General features: G+C 37.4%; 1 protein-coding gene across 1 annotated transcript in view; it reads left to right on the forward strand.

Annotated features, from left to right (window-relative positions):
• Positions 1–14,073, forward strand: part of melt (ventricular zone expressed PH domain-containing protein melted) — a 283,797-nt gene that overhangs the window by 96,516 nt on the left and 173,208 nt on the right. The window contains exon 8 of the mRNA XM_090368782.1: positions 10,928–11,232. Coding sequence (XP_090224908.1) covers positions 10,928–11,232 — 305 coding nt within the window. The remainder of the gene's footprint in view (positions 1–10,927; positions 11,233–14,073) is intronic.

Below are 14,073 nucleotides of genomic sequence, written 5' to 3' on the forward strand. Positions count from 1 at the left end.
TTCTGTTTCAGGGAAATTAATGGAGGCACTGGTTAAAGAAGCATTGCAGGATCATCTAGACAAGACTTCAGTTATAGCTCCGACACAGCATGGGTTTGTTAAGGGGAAGTCTTGTCTGACTAATTTGATTGGAGACTATGTTCAGTATCCAGTTCCTTTGTGACTATGATGTAGTCACAAAGGAACTGGATGCAAAGAATAACTTTGATATCATATATTTGGATCTTAGAAAGGTCTTTGATACTGTTGCACATGGAAGACTGCTGCACAAATTGGAGCAGTGTGGCATTGGAGGTAAATTGCTGCTGTGGATAAAGGGATGGTTGAGCGGGAGAAGACAGAGAGTGGTAATCAGTGGACTAATGTTATTAGTGGAGTCCCTCAGGGTTCAGTGTTGGGTCCATTGTTGTTTTCTGTATTTATAAATGATATTGATTATGGTATATCAGGCTTAATGTCCAAGTTTGCAGATGATACGAAGGTTGGCAGGGTTGTTAATGACACTAGGATCTGCAACAGGATCTAGAAAAGTTGAGCAGATGGACTGAGAGATGGCAAATGAAGTTTAATATTGACAAATGTAAAGTACTACATATGGGAAGCAGTAATCCCAAAGTAACGTATCAATTGTGTGGTACCACACTGACAGTGGTAGAGAATGAAAAGGACCTGGGGCTAATTGTGCAGGCAGATATGAAGTTTTTTGAGCAGTGCAGACAGTCTGCAAGAGTAGCTCATGGTGTCTTGTCAATGATATACAGGAATTTTTCTAGCAGGGATAAGGAGATGATTATCCCCTTGTATAAGGAAATGGTCAGACCACACCTTGAGTATTGTATACAGGTCTGGAGGCCTCATTTTCAGAAGGATGTAGAACTGTTGGAATGAGTACAGAGAAGGGCAACAAGATTAGTGAATGGAACAAAGGATTGCTCTTATGAAGAAAGGCTTAAGTTTTGCAAATTACAGTGTCTGGAGAGCTTTCACAAACAGATCACCTTCGAGGTGATCTGATTGAGGTGTATAAAGCCTTGAATGGTTTGAGCATGCTCAATGCTGATGGAATTCTTCCTCTTGCTCAGAATAATCGCCTGAGAGGCCATAAATTCAAATTGAGGAAAGACGGTTATAAGATAGATGTGCGGAAGTTTGCCTTTAGCCAGTGGGTGGTTGATTGCTGAAACCAACTTCCATCTGTCGTTGTAGAAGTTGATAGTTTAAATAGATTCAAGGCAAAACTTGACAAACATTTGGAGCGAGTGAATGGGTGAAATAAGGGTGTGTTTTTTTTGTTTCTTTTTTGGGTGATGTTATATAAGCTTGCTTTCTTACATCATGTGCCTATCCTAATAATAATAAAAATGATAATGACATTACACAGAAATTCAGGAAATGCTTCTGTTGCTGTAATGTCAGCAAATGCAGATTTTGTAATGTCACCAACTGCAAGCTAACCTGAGGCATCCAGCCTTCCATCTCCAAAGCCACTCTTCGGAAGCTTTAAATTCTGGTTCGACAGTGTGTTGTTATCTCCATCAAATAGCTTATGAAATATAATTCCTTGTGTTTTCAGAATTATCCCATTTCTTGGTATGCCTTCACTATGCTTCTGTAGAAACCAGTGATATAAGCATTGGGCCACATCACAGTCTAGTTTCCTTTCTTTAGAGGCCTACTTCCTCTTCTATGAAGTCTAAAGAAAGAAGTTTTTCTTCCTCTTTCATCCAACCACAGATCATATACTGCATTTTGTTTCACCATTCTTAAATCTTTCAGTAATCTTTAACTTTTCTTCAACTTTATAATTTTTTGTTTTGGTGGCCATTACTTCAATCCAACATGATTTATTAATTTTGCCATGTATTTATTTGATAGCCTCGAATTTACTGTGTTTTGAGAAAACTAAATCAAAACCAAACTAACCATGTATCATAGTGCCAAAGCGAAGCCACTTGATTTCTCCATAAATCACTTATCAGTTCATGTGTACTCATTATTTCATTTACGTAGGCCTTTGCAGTTTTTGCTGTCCTAAGGGTAACTTGTAGTCGAAGAAAAGATGTCACGTGTGCTGTTGTTTACAAAAATTTTAACTAATGTACTTGATGAATATTAGCCATATTTCCCTCCAGAGGTGGTGGTAGTAGTAGTAGTGGCATGTGATGCAAGAAAGCAAGTGTATGAGCTTATGCAGCATCAGCCAAAAAAAAAAAAAAATCACACTATTCCCTCCAAATGCCTGTCCAGTTCCTCCTTAAATTTATTCAACCTATCAACTTCCACAACGACAGATGGAAGTTTGTTCCAGCAATTAACCACCTGCTGGCTAAAGGCAAATTTCCGCACATCTATTCTACATCTGTCCTTTCTTAATTTGAATTTATGCCCCCTTCCCTTAGGTTCGTAATCTGAACAAGTGGAAGGATCCCATCAGAATTCAGCGTGCTGAACCCGTTCAAGGCCTTATACACCTCAATCAGATCACCGCGCAGGTGCCTAGTCTCCAGCCACTGCAATTTGCAGAACTTAAGCCTCTCTTGATAAGAGGATCCCTTCATTCCTCTCACCAATCTTGTTGCCCTTCTCTCTACACGCTCAAGTAAATCTACATCCTTCCTAAAATGAGGCCTCCAGACCTGTACACAGTACTCAAGGTGTGGCCTGACGCCTTAAGTACTGCTTATGATTAGCATTTCACTTGTATACTCTTTTATTCTGAAGTTTCTCCCCTCATCTCCAGCTGAGAGGAGAAACTGAGTGTCTACAGTAATTAATTTGTCTCTGATGAGACCCGTTTACAAAAATCACTCTTCAACTGAATACTGAATATATCAAAGTGAATATATAGCCAATTTTTTGCTGATTTCTAATCTTGGAAATATGGTAGTAGGATGTAAAGTAGGTAGAAGTATATACAGTATACTTCTACTGTATATACTTCTACTGTATTATTTCATATTGGAAATAGTGATAAATAGTCACTATTTTCAATATGAAATTGTTTTTTTTCACAATTTGTTTTGGGAGTAAGGCATGATCATACCTGTGTTATATCTGAAACTGTTGTATGAAGAGATGCATTATATTGAGCTGGCACTGTACTTATATATAGGTAGAGGGAGAGGAACAGCCACTAATCTTAAACCACTGATAAACATGCAATAGATATTTTTTAGCATTAGCATTAATAGAGGCATATGATACATTAAAGCAAGCTTATACAGAATCAGCAAAAAAAAATAAATAAATAAATAACTTCCCATTTCACCCATCCATTCTCTCCAAACGTTTGTCCACTTCTTCCTTGAATTTATTTAAGCTATCAACTTCCACAACCACAGATGGAAGTTTGTTCCAGCAATAAACTACCCACTGGCTAAAAGCAAATTTCTGCACATCTATTCAACAACTGTCTTTTCTCAATTTCAGTTTATGCTCCCTCAAGTTTGTAAACTGAGCAAGAGGAAGAATTCCATCAGCATTGAGCCTGCTCAAACCGTTCAAGACCTTATACACCTCAATCAGATCACCTCGCAGATGCCTAGACTCCAGATGCTGCAACTTGCAGAACTTAAGCCTTTCTTCGTAAGTGCACCCCTTTGTTCCCCTCACCAGTCTTGTTGCCCTTCTCTGTACTCATTCTAGCAACTCTACATCCTTCCTAAAATGCGACTTCAGACCTGTATGCAGTACTCAAGGTGTGGCCTGACCATTGCCTTATACAAAGGTATAGTCACCTCCTTATCCCTGCTAGCAAAATTTCTGTATATTATTGACAAGGCCCAATGACCTGCTCTGGCAGCCTGTCTACACTGCTCTGAAAACTTAATATCTGACTGCACAGTTACCCCCAGGTCTCTTTCATTCTCCACTACCCCTGAGTGTAACACCACACAGTTGGTACATTTCTGCATATGGGTGTTGCTACCCATATGCAGCACTTTGCATTAACAACTCTGCCAATCTTTGTATCATTTGCAGACTTTGACATTAAACCTGATATACCTTCATTGATAAATATACAAAACAACAGTGGGCCCAATGCTGAACCCCAGGGACACCACTAATAACATTAGTCCACAGAGAGCAGAATCCATTGATTACCACTCTGCCTTCTCCCACTCAACCATCCTTTTATCCACTCTTGCAACTTGCCCTTAATGCTGAACTGCTCCAGTTTGTACTGTAGTCTTCCATGTCCAACAGTAATAAAAGCTTTCCTGAAATCTAAGTATATGATATTTAATTATTTTTGGAATCCAGTTCCTTTGTGACCACGTCATAGTATCCAATCAAATGGGTCAAACAAGACTTCCCCTTAACAAACCCATCAATTATTACTGCAATCATGCCTAGATGATCCTGCAAAGCTCTTTTATCCAATGACTCCATTATTTATCCCTGAAACAGAAGTTAAATTAACAGGTCTGCAGTTACATGTGTCACCCTTTGATCCCCCCCCCCCTTTGTGAGTTGGAGATACATTTGCACATATCCAGTCCGTGGGGACCTCCACTGACTTCAATGATGCTCTCATAATTATGCCTAAGGGTTTGCTTACTTTCTTTACCACCTCCTTTAGTGTAGCTGGATTGAACCCATCCATCCCAGGTGCCTCTCTAATGTTTAACTTCAACAATTTCTCCTCCACTTTACAAAATCAGTTATTACAAAATCATTTAACCCTGTAGAGTTTGATAACATTTGCCCTTCCTCTCCCTGAATAACTCCTAATGTGTGTGAATGTAGATGCAAAATACTCATTTAGTTTGGCAGCTATATGAGAATGATCATCTACAGTCAAACCATTGATATCAAATGGACAAATCTGATTCATCCCCTTCCTTTTAGAGTTTATATAAGTTTAGCATTAGTAAAGGCACATGATGCAAGAAAGCAAGCTTATATGGTATCAGCCAAAAAAAAACTTCTCATTTCACCCATCCACTCACTCCAAATGTTTGTCTAGTTAGTAGATATTACATTAGTAGATATAACATTACATTACAGTAGATATAACATTAGTAGATATTACAACTTCCACAACAGATGGAAGTTTGTTCCAGAAATCAACCTCCGAATCATCATCAGCCATTTTCAATCCACTGCAGGATGAAGGCCTCTCCAGAAACTTTCCAGTTCCTTCTGTTTTGAGCACTGGCCATCCATTTACTAATTGAATTTCATCCATCCATCTCCACCTTTGTCTTCCAGGTTTTCTTCTAGCTCCTCTTGGGTACCATTCTGTTATTTTCTTAGTCCATCTGTCATCATGTCTTCAAGCTATGTGCCCTGCCCAAGACCATTTTAGTTCTTTAGTTTTGATAAGAATGTCCTTTACTTGAGTTTACTGCCTAATCCATGTGTTTCTCTTCTTATCTAACAGTCTGATTCCCAATATAATTCGTTCCATTCTTCGCTGTGTAGTTCTCAGCTTCTCTTCCATTCTTTTGGTGAGTGTCCAAGTTTCACTTCCATAAGTCATGGTGGGGAGTATACATTGGTTCATTATTTTACGTTTCAGGCAAACTGGGATATTGCTCTTCAGTATGTGACTATATTTCCTGAATGCTATCCATCCAAAATTTATTCTTCTCTTGACTTCCAGCCATTTATCATTATTACAGCTAATAACTTGCCCAGATAAGTATATGACTCCACCTTTTCAATTACTGCTCCTTCAATCATTATTTCCCTTTCTGTGGCATACTTGTTCATCATTACTTTTGTTTTAGCCATATTCATCTTTAGTCCAAAATCTTTACTAACTGTGCATAAGTGATTAAGATTTTCCTCTAATTCTTTGGGATTGTGGCTTATGACCACAATGTCATCTGCAAATCGTAAATGGTTTAGGTACTCTCCGTTCGCATTGACTCCTTTCTGCGACCAGTCTAATCTTCTGAGAGCTTCCTAAAGGGCAGCTGTAAACAGCTTCGGAGATATTGTCTCCTTGTCGAACTCCTTTCTCGATTTTAAATTTCCTACTGTCTTTGTCTTGTCTAATAAAGGAGGTAGCACTCTCATATATTTTCTTCAAAATCATAATGTATATGGGGGTATCTATGCCTTGTCTTTCCAGTGCCCGAAACATTGCCTTATGCTGTATGGAGTCAAATGCCTTTTCATAATCCACAAATGCCAGGCATAATGGTGTTTATATTCATTTGCTTTCTCCATTAGCTGTGATATTACGTGAAGGTGATCCATAGTTGAGAATCCTGTCCTAAAGCCAGCTTGCTCTTTCGGTTGATTCTCATCAAGTATTCTTTCTAATCTGTTAGTAATGACCCTTGTGGCCGACCGGGCTAGCCGGGTGGTTAAAGTGCCTGCCTGGCAACCCAAACGGCGCGGGTTCGATTCCCGCCTCGGGCTTGGATCAAAGTACTGCAAAAACCTTGGGAGGTGCATTATGGCCACAGAAGCCTATGCGCCAACAACTACCAAAAAAAAAAATATGACCCTTGTGAACAACTTGTAGATGTGGGATAACAAGCTATTTGGTCTATAATTTCCAATTTCTGATTTATCTCCTTTCTTATGCAGCAAAACTATGATTGCATTATTCCACTGCTTAGGCGTCACACCTTTTCTAATGCACTTTGTGAAGAGCCTTGCCAGTTTTTGTGTTATGTGTCTTCCTCCCAATTTTAGCAACTCTACAGTAACTTCATCTTCCCCCGGGGCTTTCTAATTCATCATTTTCTTGAATGCATATTCTACCTCACCAGGAAGAATATCGGGTATGTCGTATTTGTGTTGCTACTTTGCAGTCCATCTTCCCCACTGCTGGCATCATTCCCTTGCTCCTTGTATAATTCTCTATAGTAGTCTTCTGCTATTTGAAATATGCCTTCTCTGCTGTTTATAAGTACACCATCGCTATTCTTCAGTTTCAGTATCATTTGTCTTTCTGTATTACTGCTCATGGCTGCTGATTTAAATCCTTTGTTTTCCCTTAATGCTTGTTCTACTTTTCTTGAGTTAAATCTTCTTATGTCCTCTCTGAGTCTCTTTCTAATGGCTTTGCATAACTCAGTATACTCAGTTTTCTCCCTGTCAGTGTTTTTCTTGCTCTTCATTTGTCGTCTTCGGTTCATCATGACAAGTGTGTCTTGACTAATTTTTTCTTCTTTGGATTTCTTTTTCCCTATAGGTTTCTTGGGCTTTATCACTTTCAGAAAGTTGTAATATTCCTCATCGATATCTTGGTCCTGAGCCGTCTGCAGAAGCTCAAACTTGTTCTTAAGTTCCAGTACATACTGCTTTTTCTCCTCCTCTGTTATCTCAAAGACCTTTGTATTATTTACTCGAGTCAGTTTTTTCCTTTCCTTCCTACATCTAGATCAAGTGTACATCTTACCATTCTGTGATCACTTCCAACATTTACCTTATTCAGGACAGTAACATCATTCACAATATATCTTCTGTTAGTGAGGATGAAGTCGATTTCATTAGTTGTTAATCCATTTGGACTCTTCCATGTCCACTTTCTGTTCACCCTTTTCTTGAAAAAAGTGTTCATTACTGACAGTCCTTGAGATTCTGCAAATTCCACAAGTCTTTCACCTCTTATTTCATTCACCAATTTCAAAATTTCCTATAGTTCCTCTTTCTGCGCTGTTTTGCCTTTTTCCAACCTTAGCATTGAAGTCCCCCATAATAATAGTGTAGTGGGTTTTCTGCTCATCTAGAAGACTCTCAATTTCGATGTACATTTCTTCAACCTCTTCATCATCATGGCTTGATGTTGGTGCATAAATCATTATAATCTTTAGCTTGTACCTCTTAGAAATCTTGAGTATGTCTTGACACCCTTGGTGATGTACTTTTGAATTCCAAAATGTTGTTTTTAAAATCTTTATGTAGCAGAAACCCAACTCCACCTTCACTCCTTTCACTGTTTCCATTGGTGTACAGCAGATTTCCACTTGATAAACTTATAAGTGATTCATTTCTTCTTCTTCTTTCAGGCAAACCGATGATATTCCAATTCACATTTTCTATTTCCTTTTCCAGCTCTAATATCCTGTCTTCACCGTATATCTATTCACCTCCGTATATCTATCCTACAACTGTCTTTCCTCATTTTGAATTTATACCCTCTCAGGCGATTATTCTGAGCGAGAGGAAGAATTCCATCAGCATTGAGCATTCGCAAACCATTCAAGGCTTTATACACCTCAATCAGATCACCTCGCATGTGCCTAGTCTCCAGACCCTGTAATTTGCAAAACTTAAGCCTTTCTTCATAAGAGCAACCCTTTGTTCCATTCACTAATCTTTTTGCCCTTCTCTGTACTCATTCCAGCAGCTCTGCATCCTACTTAAAAGGATGTAGAGTCTGGAGACCATACACTACTTAAGCTGTGGCCTGACCATTGCCTTATACAAGGGGATAATCACCTCCTTATCCCTGTTAGAAAATTTTCTGTATATCATTGACAAGACACCATGAGCTACTCTTGCAGACCATATGTACTGCTCAAAAAACTTCATATCTGCCTGCACAATTACCCCCAGGTCCTTTTCAGTCTCTACCACTGTCAGTGTAATACCACACAGTTGATACGTTACTCTGGGGTTACTGCTTCTGTTATGCAGTACTTTACATTTGTCAATGTTAAACTTCAGTTGCCACCTCTCAGCCCATCTGCTTAACTGTTCTACATCCTGTTGCAGCATAGTACTGTCATTAAGGTCATTAACAACCGTGCCGGCCTTCATATCATCTGCAAACTTGGACATTAAGCCTGATATACCATCATCAGTATCATTAATAGATACAGAAAACAACAATGGACCCAACACTGAACCCTGGGGAACTTCACTAATAACATTAGTCCACAAAGAGCAGTGTCCTTTGATTACCACTCTCTGTCCTCTCCCACTCAACCATCTCTTTATCCGTAGCAGCAATTTGCCTCCAATGCCACACTCCTCCAATTTGTGCAGCAGTCTTCCATGTGTAACAGTATCAAAAGCTTTCTTGAAATCCAAGTATATGATATCAAAATTATTTTTTTGCATCCAGTTCCTTTGTGACCACATCATAGTATCCAATCAAATTGGTCAGACAAGACTTACCCTTGTCCATGCTGTGTCTGAGCTGTAACTGAAGTCTTGTCTAGATGATCCTGCAGTGCTTCTTTAACCAGTGCCTCCATTAATTTCCCTGTCAAACAAAAGTTAAACTAACAGTTCTGTAATTTCTTGTGTCTCCCTTTGATCCTCCTCCTTTGTGAATTGGGGTCATATTTGCACAACTGCAGTTCATGGGTACCTCTCTTGAGTCCAAGAAAGCTCTCATAATTATGGCTGAGGGTTTGCTTACTTTCTTTGCTCCCTTCTTTAATATAACTGTATAGATTCCATCCACCCCAGGTGCCTTTCTTATGTTTATCTTCAACAACTTCTCCTCCACTTTTCTCTCAGTTATTACAAAATCATCTAGCTCACTGCCAGAGTTTAATTCTCCTCTGGCATTCCCTTCCCTGAATAACTCTTCATGTGTGAATGTAGATGCAAAATACTCATTTAGTTTGTTAGCTACCTGAGCAGGATCATCAACAGTTGAACCATCGATATAAGTGGACCAATCTGATTCATCCCCTTCCTTCTAGAGTATAGACGTCTTTGCTGTTTTTCTTTACATCCTTTGCCAAAGATTTCTCATAATCTGCCTTCGCTTGCCTAACCTCCTTTGTGACTTGATTACAGACTAGCGTATATCTGCCATAGGCTTCTGTGTTGTCTGATAATTTATATGCATCCCATGCATTTTTCTTCTCTGCCACGTGCCTCATTAATTTATCTGACATTCATTTAGGCTTAAATATTGAACAGTATTTCTTAGTTGAAACAAAAAGCCTAGTAGATTCCAAGATTACTTCCTTGAATGTTTCCCATTTAGAATTTGCTATTTGTAACATCATCAGTTGGTCCCACTGTATAGAATTTAAAAAATTTCTGAGACCACTGTAGTCGCCTTTATAAAAGCAATAACCCTTCCCTAATGATGGTAGGTAAATCTTTAAGTAAATATCACATCAGTACACTGTGATCACTGCCACCTAGTGGTTCCTTTATCTGCAAATTCTTAATGCATGAATAATCACTGGTGATAATCACATCTAGAGTATTATGCCCTCTGGTTGCCTCTCTAACATGCTGCTGCTGTAGAAAACAGTCATCCGATAAATCCACAAAAGCTTTGCTACTGTGTGAATGAACAATCCACAAGTTCCAGTCAATATCTGGCAAGTTGAAATCCCCCATTAGAAGACTTCTGATTTACTGGCCCATTCTATTTCTCTGTAGAACTGTTCATTGTACTCATCAGAGTCATTAGGCCTATTTCTCTAAGATTATGGCTGTCCAGTTCACCTGCAACATTTAAACATTAGTAGATATTACATATCATAAAATTGTATTTTATTATATGTAAAATCTACTTCGTTTTCACACATTACTGATCAGCTAGCATTATTGAACCATTCAAAAATGTGTGTTCTCCTTCATTGGTATTTCTCAACTTGTGGGTCATGAAATTTTTGATGACATGTCAAATTAATTTAACACTTTTAATTATTTGTTTAAAAATATATTATGAAATGTATAGTGTATACAATTAATGGATAAGCACCTATTATTTTTTTTTGTTAATTATGTTTATGCTTTGGATATGAAAAATTTGTCTGTATATAAAACTTCTAAAATGATGTATCAGCTGTTATGTGTGGGTCACATTATAAAAAAAGTTGAGAAATGCTGTTTTGAATAATTAGTTGAGATAACAGTCAGACTTTCACTACTTCATCGATCTTTGTTGTTAATAGTGATTTATACTATATTGAATATGACAGTGAGAATTATAATTTTGATAGAAACAACAATCTAAATTGGAAATTACCTCATATGTTTTCAGGTCACAACAACTTGTTAACCAGACACCAGGAGGTGTAACAATAGTTAAAGTTGGTGGAAGCAAGCAAGATATAAGTGCCATTCCTACTACTGCAACATTTTCTCCAACTTGTGTTTTACCCATTCTTAACCCAATATCATCCCTGAAGTCACCTCGGACTCAAATAAGGGACAGTAGGTCTACAGTTACAACTTCACGGCACAATTTATTAGGTCCTGCAGAAGCCAGGTCTTTGTCACAACTGGGATCCTTGCAGACTGTGAACAGGAGTACAGGCCGACTGCCGTCTTCTATGAACACACTTTGTAAGTTTTAATTTTTTTTTTTTTTTTTTTTTGAATATAGATATTGGGAGAAATTCCCGATTTTTATGAATATTGGTATTGTATCAGAGTATGGCATTTTGAAATTTAAAAAAAATGCCCACTCATCATCATTTTTGAAATGAGTAATCTAAGTAACAATAAATTATTTAAAAATAGCGAAATAAGTGTTTGCTACAACCATTTGGTTGTTGCTAATACTTATTTTACTATTTTCCCTACAACCATGTTGACCATTCTAAAGATTTTATCTTTACATGTCAGTTTTTATATTTGGAAATTTATGTCACTAGTGTTATGTAAATAATTTATGTTGTGCTTAAAAGTTTAACAAAGTTTTTGATACTAATTTTGCATTAGGCCGCCGTAGCCTAGTGGTCAGGCGCGCGGGTGCATAAGTACACCTGCTTTGAGTGACCGGAGTTCAAGCCCGTGACTACTGAATACGGTACTGTTTCTTGTAATCTGTCTATCTTGTGAACTCCTCTGACCGTTTGGTCATCCCGGAGTATAAACAGAAAATTTATTTATTTATTTATTAATTCAGGGTGAAAATGATTAAAATATCTTATTTAGCAATAAGTTTTGCAAGGTATTAGTTTAGATTTTTTTTTTTTTTTTTTTTGTCTTCTTTTGCTTAAATGTTTTGGAACAAGAAATCTAAAGTAAAAGAGGTTGATTGTGTATATGAAGAGTTTTAGTATATGCATTGATTACATTGGGGGAAAACAGAATACAAGATATGGGAAGTTGGAGGGGGGGAGAGAGGGAGAGAGAGAGAGAGAGGGAGGGAAAGAGAGAGGGAGGAAAGTTCATACCTACCAGTTTTTCTGTAAGATTGCTGGAAATCTTATATTTTTTAAGTTTAACAGAAAGTTTGCTCCTCTACTTGATTTTTTGTCCTCAAATGAGCATACCTCATTTGTAAAGATTGTATGCTTGATATTTGCTGTGGTTTTTATTCAATTTTTCTATTTGATTGTAGTAACATATTTATGTTTTCTGTGATTCAAGCTCTTGAATCACAGAATATTTCACTACATTAAAAAAAAAGTTTAAATTCATCTTCCTAATTATTTTGTTTAAAATGGAAACTTGCACCTTACTTGAGTGTTAATTTATTTTCTGTATTCACACCTTTTGTAAAATGCAGTTTTCATGCCTATGCAGTATTCTAGATGATGCCTAACCATTGCTAATTTAATGGAATAATCATCTATCTCTACTAGAAAAGTTCCTATATATCATTGACAGAATACCATGATCTATCTTACAAGCCTGTCTACATATCAGATTGTATAGTTACTCCCAATTCCTTTTCATTTTCATGAATTTGGATAATCTTGAATCTTGAATTTGGTATAACCGAAGTGGTATGTTATTCTAGCATTTCCAGCCTTAAACATCAGCTGCCATTTCTCAGCCCATCCAAATAATTATCTTGGTCTTGTTAAAGCAGTATACCTTTACGTGATACTGTCATTTACCAACCTACTCACCTTTGTATCATCAGCAAACTTAGAAAATAAACATGAAATACCTATATCAGTATCATTAAATAAACAATAAGTTAAGTAAATTAAATTAAAAACAATATGGGCAAAGCAGTAAACCCTATGGAACTCAATTAATAACATTAATTGAACTCAATGGAACATTATGGAACTCAATTAATAACATCAAAAGCTTTACTTAAATCTAAGTAACGTCAGAATTATTGTTTGCATCCAGTTCTTTTTAGTGAAACTTCATAGTAGCTGCCCGTCACCACCAAATACGGAGGATGCGGAAAGGTCAGAGAATGACCACTGCATATTCCCGGAGCAATATGGCCTTAGTTGCTAATGCTCCTAAAAACCAAATAACAATATCATAGTAGCTAATGAGATTACCAAGACATGATCTTCCCCTTAATAAAGCCATGCTGTGATTTGGTTCGATTCCTGTCCTGAAGATCGCTGCAAGAGAATGTTATGTTGTTCCATATAATTCCAAATAGCTTTGATTATAAAAGTTAATTTTTTATTATTATTATTAGCCATATGGTGAAAAGAAGCTATAGGCTTATACTGCACCAGCAAAAATTAAAAAAAATAATAAAATAAATTCTGAGAGAGAGAGAAGTAGAAGGGAATCGCCAATAAAGAGAAGAATGATGATATCCAGCTGAGGACCCTGGGTGTGCCAAGCCCATACTCACCAGAAGTGAGCTCCTGGGGTTAAATAGAAACAAAAGTCTAAATTTTTATTACTGGCAACCCCCCCCCAATAGATGTTTAGCCTGCAGCTTTTGCACGATAAATAGAATTACTTGTAACAAACTTAATCTTTGCTCTTAAAACAGTAATACCCCTTAAATAAAAATAGCATAAATTTAAAATAAACAATCAAGTTCATAATTACAGTTATTTCAATGCAGCAACTTAGATACTTTAGCAACACTACTACCCATAAACCAAAGCAAATTTCGTACTGAACTAAGAACAATCATGCACACAAACACCCAGGGTTGTGTTAGGGTAGCTAAGAATAGAAACAGGTGCAGGTATACTTGCGTGTACACCAATGTTAGGAGTTTAGTAAATAAATTTGATGAATTTGAGGTATTGCTCAAAACATCGAAGGCAGATATTGTTGGGATATCAGAGACGTGGTGTCACACAGATATAAGGGATGCAGAACTGCAATTTGGGGAGTACAACGTCTACAGAAAGGATAGACAGGATAGGAAGGGGAGGAGGGGTTATGTTATTAGTTAAGAAACACATAAAAACCAAGGAAGTGAAGCCAGTCGACATCGCTGGACAGTGCAGTGTGGAGTCA

Source organism: Mastigoproctus giganteus, chromosome 2 (genome assembly GCF_048544385.1).
Source record: "Mastigoproctus giganteus isolate SK-2022 chromosome 2, ASM4854438v1, whole genome shotgun sequence".
Lineage (NCBI taxonomy): Eukaryota > Metazoa > Arthropoda > Arachnida > Uropygi > Thelyphonidae > Mastigoproctus > Mastigoproctus giganteus.